Source organism: Anastrepha ludens, chromosome 6 (genome assembly GCF_028408465.1).
Source record: "Anastrepha ludens isolate Willacy chromosome 6, idAnaLude1.1, whole genome shotgun sequence".
NCBI lineage: Eukaryota > Metazoa > Arthropoda > Insecta > Diptera > Tephritidae > Anastrepha > Anastrepha ludens.
Genome location: NC_071502.1, coordinates 110,165,193 through 110,181,074, shown reverse-complemented (window position 1 = coordinate 110,181,074; position 15,882 = coordinate 110,165,193). Strand labels below are relative to the sequence as shown.

Genomic DNA, 15,882 nt, shown 5'->3' with positions numbered 1-15,882 from the left:
CACGGCAGTCGGTTCTGCATTACCGGAGCGACCCGGATTTATAACCGGCTAAGGACTGTCACACCACCAGCATTCACTAAATATTTACGAGGACTGTTTTCTGCTGTTACAACAGTAACAACAGTAATTTTCTAAGCAAACTGTTTCCGGCTATCCAGTTTAGACTATTTGTGACACATCGGCGGCGGGTCCTGCGTTTAATTCCTATATGAAAAAAGTTATAAGGCAGTCATCTCTCTCGATAGGCAGAGACAAAACATTCGAGTGCATTTCTGTCATGAAAAAGTTGGATTCAAAAAACAAAAACAAAAAAAAAAAGTTCAAAGAAACAGTAGTTCCTGCTACCTCAAAGCCATGAGTTGCTCTGCCGAAATACCTATCAAAATGTATGCGCCTGCCGTAATAATATTATTTTTGTTCTAGCAAACAAATGTCTTTCAGATTTCCCTCTATCACTTGGTAGAGAAATTTGTAACGTCATTTTTTGTAATTCTCATTTTCACTCTGCTGTTGCGATGCTCACTTTGCTCACTCGCTGCGTTCACCATTCACACCATATACCACTCATGATTTTTGTTTTTAGTTATTCAACCAATATATAAACGATTTGATAAATTTTCCAATTTTATTTACACATCACTTAATTTTTTTCGAATAATTTAGTTTTATTTGTTTCATAGTTTTAAGTATTTGCACTTGCTTTCTACCTTTTGCCTGTTTTTCGTGCTTCTTTCACTTTTGCTTGATTGAGTTTTGTTCATTTTCATGCAAACATACAAATAAATATATTACATATTCGTGGGCATAATGCAATTGTGACTTGTCTGGCTTATTTAATATTTAACTTAAATTACTACAATAAAATAACAAACATTAAACAATTAATGTCTTCGATTAGCCAACAACAAAAAATAAACGGGTAAACGACAGTAAATGAATGAGAAAGAGCTGTGTGAGTGTTAGTGGTAGTGTTTACGTTGCTACCTCCCTTCCGTCTGCTGCGTCATCGCCTCCAGTTTTTCAAGCATTAAATGCCAGTAAATTTATACAAACTCGTAGCCGATGCCAAATTGAAAACCATTCACTGGTTTGTCGGTCGCATATTTTCGTATGGGTATGCAGTAATTCAATTCGATGCGTGCACGTTCCGCTAGTTTAAATGCCAGACCAACGCCGTAAGCGCTGCGCATGTTTTCTGAAAAAGAAAAAAAAAGTAATTGATAAAAAATTATAAAAATTAAATATGTATAGGAAAAAAAAGGTTGCACAATAATTTAGATGTTTTTCTTATGGCGCTCCTGAAAACTTTTCATTTAGAAATTGTTATTAAATGATAAAGATGTTTCGAATTTAATCTCTTCATGAACTTTAATTAAAGTTTGGAATGTTGTTGTTGTTGTTGTAGCAAAAACATTCCCCATACATATACGGGAAATACTGCTTAAGTCCTTGGCCGAATATAAATCCGGATCGTTCCGGTTACCTAGAATCGACAGTCGTGGGAACAGAAGTCTGGAATCTTAAAGTTTGTGTGGGGTCGAAAGATTTCGAAAGAATATATACAGCGCGTTTCACAACTATAGCACAGGGACTTATTGGCACGATTTGACAATTTATTTAATTTGGATAAATTTTTTATGAAAATATAGCTCATTCTATTACAAAAGTCATATAAATCCAAGATCCAAATTTTGTGCAAATTTAGAAAAAACAAAAAAAAAATTCAACAAATTTTCATGAAAATTTGGCACCTTTCAATTAAATTTTTTATACACATTTCGGTTATGCAGTTTTATAGCACAGTAAGTTTTGGTATAACAAAGAGAAGTTTGGCTTGGCTCGAAAGAAATCGTGTTGCATTTTCTCATATAACGAAAGCTCGCAATTTTTTTATATGGAAGAAAACGCATAGCACCGTTATTAAAAAGAATAATTGCCAAAAATCAACGCGATCAACGCAGATGTGCGACAGCACTAGCAAATATATGAATTCCGAATTTAAAACATAACAAATCTAAATAGTAAAGGGTCTTTCAAAAGTTACGTCTTATCCTGCTCACAAGCCACATAAATCATCTGCTATGAATGCTTGATTTTTTTTTACCTGTCGTAAACGTGTTGAATCCACCAAAATTGTAGAATAAATGTGTGCGGAAATTGTTTGCCAATCCTTTGAATACGTGATTGAAAGGCAACGGTCCCCATAAGTGGAGGCCCATGGACCAGTTGGTCTGAAAAAATAAAAATAAAAACGATCAATAACTAGCAAAAGAGGTAATGACAAAACAAAATAGTTTCGTAAAAAAACAAAAAAAAAAAAAAAACAAATCAACAAAAAGAAATAATGTCTGGCTAAATTTGCTTCCACGTCCAAATTCTACGCTTCCTTACCTGCGCACCAATCGATGTCGTCTCCACTACCGGACCAGCGCCACCAAATCTAAATCCTCTCAACGTCAGCGGTCCACCACAGTAGAATAGACTGCTAATTGGCAGTAGCGTCGTATTTTTCGTTTCCTTCACTAACCCCAAACGCCCACAAACTTGCGCTACAAGACCCGCAAATAACGGTACACTTATCTCACCATGTGTTGTTGTACTCATATAAGCTAAATTGCCACCCAAACCACAATACTCGTTGACCGATTTCAACATAATGCCTTGTGTGGGGAAAACAGGATTATCGCGTTGATCGTAGATTACCGAATAGCGCACCAGTGATGCCAATTTCGGGCCACAATGTTCGCGTATGGGAAAGGGTACTTGTTTCGCTAGCAACGAGAGTTCACGTATAGACGCCTCATACTGTACGGAGTGCGTGAGCTGTGGAGAGCAAGACACAAAAATTATTATTAAATAAAAAAACAAAATTCCATGTATGATTTACCTCAAGTGGGAGGAGTGAATTCCACGAGAAATCGGCAATGAAACCCAAATTAGAATTTTGGAATAAGCTAACGTCCATGCGATCGACGTGGCGGAAGAGTGAGAAGGAGATTCTGCGCACACCAACAAGATATGTATATGACAAAAATATTATTCAAGCAATTATCTGCATACATATATGTATCAATAAACTTAAGCGTGACTCACTCAGGTCGATTTTCTACGAAACGCGTATGAAAGAATGATTTCCAGAATTTTAGCTGCAATTCATTGGTGCGCGTTGTCGCATAGGAACCTTGTAGTGAAATGCTTTCGCCGCGTCCAAATAAATTTGGTATACTCAATTCGGTGCGTAGTGAACCCTCATTTTGGCCCACCTCAGTACCAACAGAACCGACAAGACGTGACAATTCCTGACCTTTCAGTGTAACCTCATAGCCATTGGGTGAGGCATTCGCATCTTTGCTTATATCGATACGCACTTGTACATCTTTGAAAATGCCCAATTCGTGAAGGTAGGACTTGGCGCTGTAAGAGATAACGAGACATTTTCATGAAGTTATGGAAAACATTGAAGCGATTGATATATAATTACTTCATTGATTCAATCATGACATCTTCGAAATTTCGCGCCTTAAAGAGTCCTTCGGCTGCCTTCATAACGTAGTCATTGTGTGTGCGCAGCAAGCCGCTGACATTAACGCGCTCGACTTGTGCCTGGAAAATGGAAATTTGTATAAAGCATATGAATGAGTATTTTTGAGGGCAATGAGCATTGCATTCGGGTGTGAATATATGAACTCACCGGTATTTTGGACAAATCCACTTTTGCCTGCTCCCTCACAGTTCGTGTGGTTTTCGGCATTTTGCAGCTAATTTGTTGTTGAACTATGAATGTATTTACGTTTTAAATGCAATGTGTTTCTGTAGGGGCAGAAAAAAGGCAGGTTATTCAAATTCAATTTTAATGGATTAAAATAAAATAAAGTTTAATTCAATTAAATTTAAAAAGCATATATATGAAAAATATTTGTTTTTAATAAAATTTTTTTCTTATTTTGTATATAATTTTTTTTAAATATTTTTGTTTGATATATTTAATATATTTTATATTTATTAAATTTGTTTTTATTTAATATTTTTAATTTAATTTTCTTATATATTTATTATTTTTATTGTTTCTTATATATTTTTTTTTTTTTTTTAACTTTGCATTTGGGTCATAGTTAACAGCTTATGCGGATTATGAAGTCTAGAGTGTGCTATAAATAGTGGGAATTGGAAAAACTAAGATTTTTTAGATTAAATTTAAGTAAATATTCGATTATTAGTGACGAATGAGAGTGGTGGTGCGGCCTGGGGACTATGGGAAGGGAGTTCCAACATAAAAACATGCCTATAACCTTCATTGGGTGAAAATATGAATGTATAACAATTTTTACGTCATTTGGTGTTGTCGTTTCGTAGTGATGCGCGGACAACTTACAGACATTCACCTTTATAGTATAGATTTTTCCTATTTATTTTATTTTTTATTTAATATTTTTTTTATTTATTTCATATTTTTTCGTATTTATTTGGTATGTTTTTCTTAATTGTTTAATATTTTTTCGTATGATATATTTTTGTATTTGTTTAATAATTTTCCTATTTATTTAATATTTTTTTCTTATTGAATACTGTTTTTTATTTATTTAATGCTTGCATTGTTTAATATTTTTTTAAGATTTTTAATTTGTTTAAAACTGTTTCACGTTTATTTAATTTGTTTTTAATTTATTAAATTTTTTTATTTATGTAATATTTTTTATTTATTTCTTTAATGTATTTTCATATTTCTTTAATATTTTTTCATTTAGTTCAATTTTTTTATATTTTTTTATTTATTGAAATTTTTATTTCTTATTTTTTTAATTTTTTTTTTTTATTACTTAATTTATTTTTATTATTCAATATTTTTTATTTATTTAATTTTTTTCTTTCTTAATATACAAATTTATTTTTGTTTATTTTCTTATTGATTTTTTCTTCTTTACTTGCTCCTATAATGGACACAATGCAGACACAAACGTTTGAATATATAGTTTTCTATATTTAGTTAACTTCAGAAAAACGCTCTGCATACTAAGTAGAGCAGCAAATAAGTTTTTCTTTTGCGTGGCAAGTCAAAAAATTTAAATTATTTTAAGCACTTGCCTCAAAGTCTGTAATTGAGTTTTGAAGGTTAACTTTTGTCCATACACACGTACAGATATATTTACGCATATCACAAACACACTCAAATAAACAACAAAAACTTTTATGGTATTCAATTTACTTAATTTTCGTTTTTTTTTCAATTGCAGATCGAGCTGGAGAATCTCAATAGTGCAACAGATGACATTAACAAACTCGAAATTGAATTAGAGGTAAATATAATGAGAAAGAGGAACTCTGAAAACACCGTTAAACGGGGTGAATAGTTTACTTTTGGCAAGACAAGCAATTCTAGTTTAAAATTAAATTTTTTTGGTTTAAGATTGTGGGGGTGCCCAGCATAAATCGTTCTGTATAAGTCAGTTTGCTAAAGACTTAAGCTCAAGCAATTTATCAAACCACACCAAACTAACCAAGCTTCGATAAATAGCGAAATTTCGCCAAAAAAATTTATTAATTTAAGACCGGTCGGATTGGTTCTTTGCTACTAAAATTCAGCGCTGAGAAATATTTCTTATACCTCCCCGTGAGATCTTCCTAATAGTGATGCTTGAAGTAACGCGCTGACCTCTACATTTTAATTTCATTTTGATCGCTGAACCGCTTTGAACTCTACAAAATGCTTTCCGTATTTACCTTTTGAACTGTGTATTCAGGAATTCAACATAATTCTTCAATTGACACTTTCGATTTCAACATTTTTCTTCTACTTTTTTTATTTTTATTTTTTGCGCCTCCTTTTATTTTTAGGAAGCAAATTCCACATTCCGCATACTGTTAAATGAGTCGACACGCCGTCTGAAATTATCATCAAAAAAATTGGGCAGCTGCATTGAGAAGGCTCGCCCCTACTATGAAGCGTTGGAGAAAGCGCGAGAGGCACAAATTGAGTGCCAGAAAGCAGCGGTGAAATTTCAACGCGCCAATGGTGAGTGCAAAAAGAAACAGTTCAATTTAAATGTTGAAAGTTTATTGCCTGTATATGAAGTGCTAAGCTATAAAAAATTAAGTAAATAAATAAAATGAAATAAGCAAATAAAAAATGTTGCTTAAAAAGTTTATAGATATGTCAGCAAAATTTTAAATATTTACTCGCTTAAACCCCACAGAAATTCACACCGCTGCGAAGGAAACTGTAGCCTTAGCGGAGCAACGCTTTATGTCCAATTCACATGAGTGGCAATTCGACAATGCCTGGCAGGAAATGTTGAATCACGCCACACAGAAGGTAATGGATGCGGAAAAGCAAAAAGCTGATTGCCATGCGGAACATCAACGGCGTACCAAGATCTTCAATGCAGCTGAGCAGAAGGTAAGAAATCACTATGAATTGCAAGCTGAATGAAGCTTGTTTGTGATGGCTTCCAAATTATGCACGCTTACTGATTTAATACTTTCCTCATTATTCAGGTTCAACAACTGGAGGAGCGCTTTCGTCGCAGCATTACTAAATCGCGTCCGTACTTCGAGGAGAAGCAAATATGCCAAGATCAGCTGCAAACTCAAAAGAATCGCATACAAGAACTGCAGCAACAGGTACAATCGGCAAAGACCACCTACTCTACAGCGCTACGCAACCTGGAACGCATTAGCGACGATATACATCGTCAACGTGGCGATTTTCCACAAATGGGCGCACCACCGCCAGGGCCGCGTGAACCTGGTGTGGGTGCTGAATTGAATTCGCCTACAACGACCACGCTGCCGTCGCTGCCCGACTTCCAGCTAGAACTGGAGAAATGCGATTATCCCTCAATTGCAGGCAGTCAGATTTCGCTGAGTGGCAACTCGCATCGCTCCAGCGATCTAGCAAGCATTAGCACGCAACCTGCCTCCATTAGTCACAGCGTTGGCGATGAATCCGAAACGGAGGAGTGTGAGGCCGATTATGCGGATAGTGTCGAGTTGAATGGCGTTGTGGACGAACGTGATCTCGAAGAGCTACGCCAGAAAGTGAAAATACTCGCAGTGCGTCCCATTGAGGGTGGCGATGGTCAGCAACAGCGCAATGATACGTGGGAGCATGAGTTGACCGCCACTGTCAATAAGTTGGATCAATTGATGTTGATGAATGAATGTGCGCTAAAACAGCAGAAGCAGCTTAAGATTAAACATCTCCAACAGCAGCAGCACCACCAACAACAACAACAACGACAAGTAGCTGGCGCTGGTGTACGCCCCGATTCATTGGGCGCCGAGGCACCAGCACAAATGCATGATGTCGTACATGCCAAACCGGCGGTAGTGGTTGAGGAAGCCGACGAAGATGATGTTGATGTGGTTGTGGTGACGGGCAAGCGAGGACCGCTTGTGCAAATCACACACGCCAAACCGCCACTGCAGCAGCAAAGCGATGTCGGCGTGGTCAGTTACCCAGCCACACCCGAACATGCTGTGCAGCCGGTGAAAAAGTTGCAACAAAAATTGGGACCATTGCCAACGGTAAACGTTTCGATGCGCGAGTTGCCGCTGCTGGCGCGCCTATCCAACGAAATCCTCGATCGGGCCACCGGCTACAACAAAGGCCGCCAACTGCGGCGACGTTCGCTGGACTAAACGTGCGTGCACCAGTTGCAGTGGCCAGCTGAAGCGGGTAATTTTAAGCGAGCACTAATTAGCCATAAGCGGGGAACGTAGTAATAGCGGGACAGCGTCTGCTGTATGTGTGTATATGATTTACTTGAACGCAGAGAAAAGCATTGCTTGGAGTACGTTACTACTACATACACATACTTATAAGCGTATACCTATATTTGTGAAATATTTATTTTTGTGCAAAAAAATAAGAATTAAAAAAAAGTTGCAATGGATACATTCGCAGTTAAAATTGTTTACCATGTAAAAGTGAAAATCAGGGCAAAATCAAATGTAATATTTATTTGAGATATTGTAAAAGTAAATAAAGATATAATTAATTGTATTTCTAATTGTTTATGTAGGTACACAAATCATTTAAAATAAACTAAAAGTGCAAATTTCCAATTATAAATGAAGAAATATAAGTGAAATAAATTTAAAAAATATGCTTAAAAGAAATTATAATAAATAATTGAAAATAAAATGTACGTTAAAAAAAATTCAGCCAATAGTTCCATTGCACATAATGTAACTGAATAGGTTTACTAGAAAAATGGCATGCCATTTGGCTCTATGGTACTTGATTGAGATGCCCCGACTGTTACATCGACAAGAATTTATGGGATATTTTTTATCTACTCCAATAACTGCAGCAGCAGCAAGATGGTTAATTAAATGCTAATGAACAGTTGGAAGAGTAGTAGCAAGCTTAAAACGTTGAACGTGACCACTGGGGACCGGCGCTGTTCTTTCCCGGTGACCGGCTTTGGTCCCTGGGTATCGTCGTGGGATCCACAGCATTAAAGTTAAAAGATAAATGTAATCTGAATGAATGTAGTCCAATATACTTTTAATGAACTTTATTGAAGCATTCTAAGCAAAAGTGTGGCTGGAATTTGCACATGTAACAAAATCCAACAACTTTTTTTGTTAAATTCGTGGCTTTTTTAAACCCAAATAATCTTGAATTTTCATCATAACAGCTAGAACGACTTTATGGACGTCTGCTTCCTGTAATTTTTCTGTAATTTATGAACAATTTTTTCTTCCCGAAGTGGAATTTGATCATCTACTCGCTGTGTCAGTCCATTTGCCAATTGTCTTCGAAATTCCGTGACTGATATTTTTTCTCCGGTTACTTTTTGAAAGAGGAACAGTTAATTGATCGCTGATAATATTGCATTATCGCATGCTTAGAGAACGACCGCTTTCTACCGGACGAGGGAAAAGATCAGAAATATCGACGCCACGCTCAATGGGTTAAGGAATAACATCGTCAATTTCATTGGGAACTTTTTCTTTTGCTTTCCGAAAAGCGGACAGAACTCTGTGTTGGATGTTATAACAGATAAATGTCCGCTTATTCAGAATGAGCGCTACATTGGGAAATATCCTCAAACGATCAAGTCCTTAGACCAAGTGACCTAACTTGAGTTCAAATGAGTCTCAAAACAGCACGCGTGCTAGACCTACACTTAGATTACCCCGAGGGTTCAACCAACTATCACCACAAAAAAAATGCAGTTTTCGCTTCTGGCTCTACGCGCATTATATCTGGCCAAGTGCTGTTGCAGGGATAAGGGGAGTGTAAGGAGTGGAGTAGCGAACTAGGAACTATCACTCTTCTGGCATAACGCTTTGCACACAGTTTTTAACGAATATTCCTGGAGTAGCGTGACGTTTCGGTAGCTTAGACCCGCCTATAGTTTGAGAGAGATGATTTGAGAGTAAGAGTCGCCAGTGTAAATGGGATTTAAGGTTAGAATGGCACTGCGTAAGTGAAAGGCTCAATGTCTTGAATAAAAGCGAAACTATTTAAACTCTACATCACTAATGTTAGGTATAAACTATTTGTGAAATAAAAAAAATAATACATTTGCTTTAAATAATGTCATTATCTAGGAATATTAAATGAAGAAAATTTTGAAAAAAAAATTAAAAAAAAAAAAATTAAACAACTAAATGTTTGGAAAAAATATACATGTAAACTGTTTCAATGCACCTTTGTATGTATTGAGAAGAGAAAAAACACATTTAAATAAATTGTGTGTTAAACTAATGAATCATATCAAGCGAGTCAGTATTTTGCTTTTCACTCGGATTTACGTGTCTACGGTTTTTAATAAAAAAAATCATATTTGTATAGATTCATAAGTTTTTTTCTATAAACGGTCCCCGTCGGTAGACATGGATGACCTCCAAGCGCAGTATTGCCAGTGTTGTTGTTTTTTTACAAAAGATAATCCCTACGGAGGGCGCACAAATTTGAAGGAACCTTCATTTGTGAAAAAATTAATACATGCACACTTATATGTATATATATGTGAAGGTTATATGAGTTACACTATTATTGTTGTTAATAAAATAATGTATCGGGTGTTTTTTTTAGCTGCATGAGAACCAACATCGATATCGATATCAACTATGATATGACAGCTGAGAATGGCAAACTGTGGCGAAATTTCTGTTCAGTAAGGTTTGGCAAGTCACCAGAAGAGCGCTTACAAATTATGGAAATTTTCTTTGAAAAAAAAAAAAATAATAATATGGTAATAAAAATTGTGCGAAGTTCATAAGGCAGAGGTGACAAAATACGTTCTTATTTCTTTAGAAATGAGGAAGAAGCTACCATTACGGTGAATGGCGAGCGTTAGGGAGCCACGTTGACTATTTTTTCCTCAAAAATTAATCAGCTAAATATCGACGACATTTGGTCCCAACAAAATGGCGCAGTTTGCCATACAGCGCGCTTAACAATCGATTTATTGCAATATTCAAGCCACCATTGACGCCATACGGTCATCTGTATTGGAAAAAGTAGTCAAAAATTGGACTGATCGAACGGACCCTGTACATGAACATATGACGGATATAATATTCAACAAATAAATGCCATGAAATTATCTACCACATTAATAATAAAAAAAAAAAAATCATTTCAACATTATTTCTATTTTGTATTATCATTTTAAGTTCTCAAGCACTTAAAAAACACCCGACATATTGAAAAAATAAATATAAATAAAAATCACCTAAGCTTTCTTTCTGTAATTTTTATTGCTATTTGGTAAATTCAGTTCAAATTTGTGTAGATTTTCTTCTGCAATCTTCAAACATATGAAGCAGAATTTAATGCAAACGAGCACTAAGATAATAATAATTTATCCTGAAGAATCACTTTAATATTTCGAAAAAAATTACCAGGAATATCAGTATAATAAAACAATAAAATAAAAAAAATTATAAGCTCGTTCTTAAGAATCAAATTTTTTTTCTTTTGAGTTTACTTATACACCATAAAAATTAATGATATAAACTAACAACAAATCGTGTGATAATTTGTATTAAAATAAAAATGTAAATGGATAATGGCAAGCTTTTTGTCTGAACCACTAAACATTATAATAATAGCTATGAATGGATTTTAATAATTTGTAAATAAAATAGTAAAAAAAACGATTTAGATTTCAAAAAAAGAAAATAATACCTGTATTTCTATGCTACACTACAATGCTTGCTTAAGAAATAATGAACACACACACACATACATTCACAAGTGTTTCAGCATTTTAAAGCATGTATTAAATATGTATGTAATATTAGAAATTAAGTATAAAATGTATAATGCGAATGAGAGAGAGCACTTGAAATGTTTGAATTTAAGCCTACAAATAGAAAATAAAAATCGAATAAACCATAGGAATATAATAAAGTACATGTGACACTTTTTATTATTTGAAGTGGGCAGTTGATTGCATGTAATCTCTGAACTCCGTTGCAAATTCTTGCTAACCTAGCAATCTGATAGCAGGGACTCGGATAAATCAGATTAGAATGATGAATGAACAAGCAGCATTTCGCATAAAGGTTTGGGAAATGCTGCTGTGGTGACAGTCCTTTGCAGGTTTAAAAATCTGGGTTGTTTTGGTAAGGTAAGAACGACTGTCCTGGTGCTTAGCATCAAACAAAATTCACCCGTGCATATATAAGGTGCGTTTCATAATCATAAGACACCCCTAATTTATCAAAGTACTTTAATTTATAGATTCCAGAGGGAAATAAACATTTTACAGATCGGCTAAAGTAACAAGAGTTATCTATTTCATTACAGAATTTAGAACTTTTTTTTACTACATAAAGAAATTTTTTAGCAAAAACGTGTTTCCAGGCGTTTCAAAATGATAAGACACTGTTTACTTAAAGTGGTCATTTGACAAAAGGATGCTTTTTTTTCTGTCGTCTAGAATATTTTAGTAATAGTATTACACTATTTGCCTTAGCCACACAAAATAACCTTTTTTTTCATCAATTCTGCTAACTTTTTAAGTAAATTTACATCTAGAGAAGCCCATTCGTCCTTTCTTCCCTCTTTAAACTCGTTGGTGTTGTCAAATCGGCGATTGTTGGCGTAAACTCTTCTGACTAATGTATCCCAAATGTTTTCTATTAGGTTTATATCCGGACAACACAACGACTTCTGCCTGTTTTTTTTTTTTTGCAATTAATTTTATTGACAAGCCTGAATTCTTGTAGGCCAAAATTTTTCCACGCTTCTCTTGTGATAAGATTGTACCCCTCGGCATTTTAGGTTAAATTGAATAAAATTATAATTAAAGTCATCCAAAACAACAATCAGCACCTTCTATCTCTTTAGAAACTTATTTTCGACTAGTGTCTTGTCATTATGAAACGCCGAAAGGACTAGCAAAAGTGCAGCTTCTTGGAAACAACATAACGGTTATACAAAATAGAGTGAGCTTTCGCACTAGAAACAATTGATGGGAGTCTTAAGTCTACCCGTATAACTGTTAAAATTACGCCAAATAAAAGCTACTCCGGAAAGTAAAAGCGAGCCTATGGTAGTTCAAAAATTGTATACCAAATTATGATTATGAGACGCACCTTACAAATAACATTTTTTAAAGATTTTACCATTTCCCCATCGATATACATATATGGGGAGTGCTATTGAAGTGAACCCGGTACCATAGAACTGGATGTTGTTGTTGTTGTTTTAACAGCATAGGTAGCCCATCATCGGTCGTCTTCGTCTAGCTCATCAAACGGTAGGCCCAGGAAACTGGATGTTTCGACGGGTTGGGTCCAGAGGGAAGAGGTGTTAGATGAGTGGGTTTGATGGGGCATGTGAAAAGGTGGTTAGTGTCGTGCGGGGTGCCTTCACATGCTGGACATATGTTTAGTATGTCGGGGTCGGTTCTGGATAGGTAGGAGTTTAACCTGCTAGAGTATCCAGAACGTGCCAATTGTGCCAAGGTTACGCGGGACTCGGGGAAGCTGGAGCTCTTCGTCTGCAATAGGTGGTGGTTGGACTCCGATAACGGCATTCGGAGATCGGGAGCTTAAGAAGGTGGTAAGGGTCTACCGATGAATGTCGTTAATGGCCTGTCTGTACACTGTCTGATCCTGGAGTGGTCTGTCTGTTTTGTCCTGGATCTCGTCCACGTAGTTGAGGAAGTGTCTGCTGATGTGCCTGGGAAGTGGCTGTCGTGGGGACTACTGGTTGTTGTTGTAGTTGTTGGTGGTGGAAAGGTTTGATTGAAAATTACAGTGTAGATCTTGGTGAATTCAGAGTATTGTAAAGTTCACGCTCAGCGCACATCCATATATAGTTTTGTTTATCTAAAGAATATGCAAGCACTTAAACGCGAGTGGTAATTAAGTTAAGGTAGGGATTAGTAATTTAATTTGAGGTTTTAAATTGGCTTTAATGTAACTTTTATGAACTCAATTAAAGCCCTAAAGGCCAATAGAGCGCCAGGACCAGACAACATCAATCCTGAACTACTTAAGGCTGACCCTCAGGTGAGCGCTCGAAGGCTACTCCCTCTACTGCAAAACATTTGGATGTCCGGGAAGATCCCGAATGACATTAAGGAGGGTGTCATCACGCTCATACCGAAAAAGGGCAACTTATCCGATTGCAAGAATTGGAGAGGCATAACACTATTAAGCATGGTCAATAAAGTAATAGCGCATATAATTAATAAAAGGCTTTCCGACGCACTGCAAAGTGGCCTACGGAATGAACAAGCGGGATTCCGACCACGCTGTTCTTGCGTCGATCAAATCAACACCCTGAGAGTGATTGTCGAGCAATCGGTCGAGTGGCGTTCGCCACTTTATCTCTGCTTCATCGACTTTGAAAAAGCTTTTGATACTCTTAACCACGAGGCAATCTGGGGAGCACTTTACTGCAAAGGAGTACCTGAAAAAATCATTTCACTTGTCAAAGAACTGTACAGTGAAGCAAGCTGCCGTGTGAGACATGAGGGCATCCTGAGCAACGCTATTCGAGTTCGAACAGGAGTAAGACAGGGATGCGTGCTATCTCCGCTCTTATTTAATCTGGTACTGGACTTAGTGATGCGACAAGCCTCAGCGGCGAACAGAGGCATATCCTGGGGCCTGAGCGGCAACCTTGAGGACTTAGACTACGCTGACGATATTTGCCTGCTATCACACAAACACTCACATATGCAAGCAAAAATAGAGGCGGTGAGCGAATTCGCAGCGAGGGCTGGACTGAAAATAAACATTGCGAAGACAAAGATAATGCGCATCAACACCACCGATTCACATATCTTTCAGATACGCGGCACTAACATCGAAGCTGTAGATGAATTCTGCTACCTAGGCAGTGTAATAAATAAAAACGGCGGTTCAGCGGCAGACATACGTAACCGGATATCGAAAGCTCGCGTAGTGTTTGGCATGCTTGATAAAGTTTGGAGAGCAACGCATATAACGAAGCGCACGAAACTGAGAATCTTCGAGTCCAATGTGAAATCTGTCCTCTTGTATGCATGCGAAACGTGGAACGCGTCAACACGCGACATACAAGCAATGCAAGTATTCATCAACCGCAGCCTTCGCAAGATCACGCACATTTTTTGGCCTAACGTCATATCAAACTCCGATCTGTGGACTATAACGAAACAGATACCAGCCTATCTCGAAATTCGACGCCGCAAATGGAAATGGATCGGTCACACACTTCGAAAGCCATATGGTGATATCACTAGAGCAGCCCTGGATTGGAACCCCCAAGGCAGCCGCAGACCTGGCAGACCATCTAACACGTGGAGGCGACTAGTAGAAACAGAAGTGCAACAAGCAGGCCGCTCCTGGCGGTAAATAAAATTCCTAGCTTCTAATAGATTTAACTTTAACTTATTTATTGAGGCCCTTTGTTCCACCTAGGAACCACGGGAAAATATATATATAATGTAACAGCATTTTATGGAATTATAACAAGAAAAAGAAACTTTTAGGTAGAAATTTATGATAACAATGCCATCAGGAACAGGAAATGCTAATGCGAATGCATCTTATCGCAAAGCATCACAAGTGAACATGAGAAACCTTATACATATATTTAAATGTAAAACAAGAAGATTCCGTTTTTAATTATTCTTCATGCCTGCATAGTCTGTTATTTGAGAGTTAAGTGGCAAAAGAAAAACCTTTTTTACTTTTCTCAATAAAGAACAATCATTTGTTCTCCATTTCGAAATGCTATTTTTGTTACATGGGCTCAACAATGGAAATCTTTCAAGTTTGCAGTGTTATGACATCATAGATTTTTTTGTTCTCTGTAATAATTGATTGAGAAAAATATGCATTTTGGCTTTTGCACTTCAAATATTTAGATTTGAAATGTGAATGTATTTACACATATAAAATAATAACGAAAATATTTTTGTAGATCAAACAAATTTGTTTTTTTATATCACCCTTTCCAATTGGTTGGCGCTGGAGTACGGCATCAGGTGGTTGCACTTTATGTGCTTTGCTTCTTGAAGCATTTTATTGTCTTCACAAAACGTACTTGAACGTATCTATTCAATTACTTTATTTACGCTTATTATAAATAAAAATTAACTGTTTTACTGAGAGAAGCAATGTTCGTCACTGAAAATATCTCGCGATGTACCAAAATTAACACACAACTTATATAACCTTAATTTTTACAATACTGAATTTACCTTAAAATTCACATACGCCAATCAGTTGCCACACACACAACACTTTACTTATGCACTTTTGTTTATTTACCGTAAACAAATTTGTTCAAATTATGCACTTGTTTTGCCCAATTTGTAGCAAAAATTGTGGAAATCACACGCACCAGCAAATAAATGCAAAACACACGCGAGAAATACAATTCGGTAAACTATCAGCCGTAACAGCTGTCAGGTGAAG

At 36.4% G+C, this 15,882-nt stretch overlaps 2 protein-coding genes across 3 annotated transcripts in view; one reads left to right on the top strand and one right to left on the bottom strand.

The window, feature by feature from the left end:
- LOC128867951 (SH3 domain-binding protein 5 homolog) overlaps positions 1 to 11,140 on the top strand; it is a 72,839-nt gene extending 61,699 nt beyond the window's left edge. The window contains exons 2-5 of the mRNA XM_054109590.1: positions 5,232 to 5,294; positions 5,833 to 6,010; positions 6,192 to 6,394; positions 6,493 to 11,140. Coding sequence (XP_053965565.1) covers positions 5,232 to 5,294; positions 5,833 to 6,010; positions 6,192 to 6,394; positions 6,493 to 7,638 — 1,590 coding nt within the window. The 3' untranslated portion in view covers positions 7,639 to 11,140. The remainder of the gene's footprint in view (positions 1 to 5,231; positions 5,295 to 5,832; positions 6,011 to 6,191; positions 6,395 to 6,492) is intronic.
- Positions 809 to 15,863, bottom strand: LOC128867952 (SAM50-like protein CG7639). 2 transcript variants are annotated; one of them, XM_054109591.1, is made up of 8 exons: positions 15,666 to 15,863; positions 3,692 to 3,810; positions 3,482 to 3,603; positions 3,094 to 3,414; positions 2,888 to 2,999; positions 2,392 to 2,823; positions 2,105 to 2,231; positions 809 to 1,195 (listed from the first exon to the last, which is right to left on the bottom strand). In XM_054109591.1, exons 2-8 carry the CDS (start codon positions 3,749 to 3,751, stop codon positions 1,044 to 1,046), a joined length of 1,326 nt encoding a protein of 441 aa, XP_053965566.1. In that variant the 5' UTR covers positions 3,752 to 3,810; positions 15,666 to 15,863; the 3' UTR covers positions 809 to 1,043. The 2 variants fall into 2 exon arrangements, with proteins under 2 accessions (XP_053965566.1, XP_053965567.1); XM_054109592.1 differs by lacking the exon at positions 15,666 to 15,863 and adding an exon at positions 15,414 to 15,549.
- Positions 15,864 to 15,882: the final 19 nt, after the last annotated feature.

Bases quoted from the DNA above. Each gene is read 5' to 3' on its own strand.
- LOC128867952 (XM_054109591.1), bottom strand. From the start codon at position 3,751: ATGCCGAAAACCACACGAACTGTGAGGGAGCAGGCAAAAGTGGATTTG. The intron at 3,415-3,481 runs GTAATTATATAT...TATCTCTTACAG, and splicing joins GTCATGATTGAATCAATGAA to CGCCAAGTCCTACCTTCACG. The intron at 2,232-2,391 runs GTAAGGAAGCGT...TTATTTTTTCAG, and splicing joins CGACATCGATTGGTGCGCAG to ACCAACTGGTCCATGGGCCT.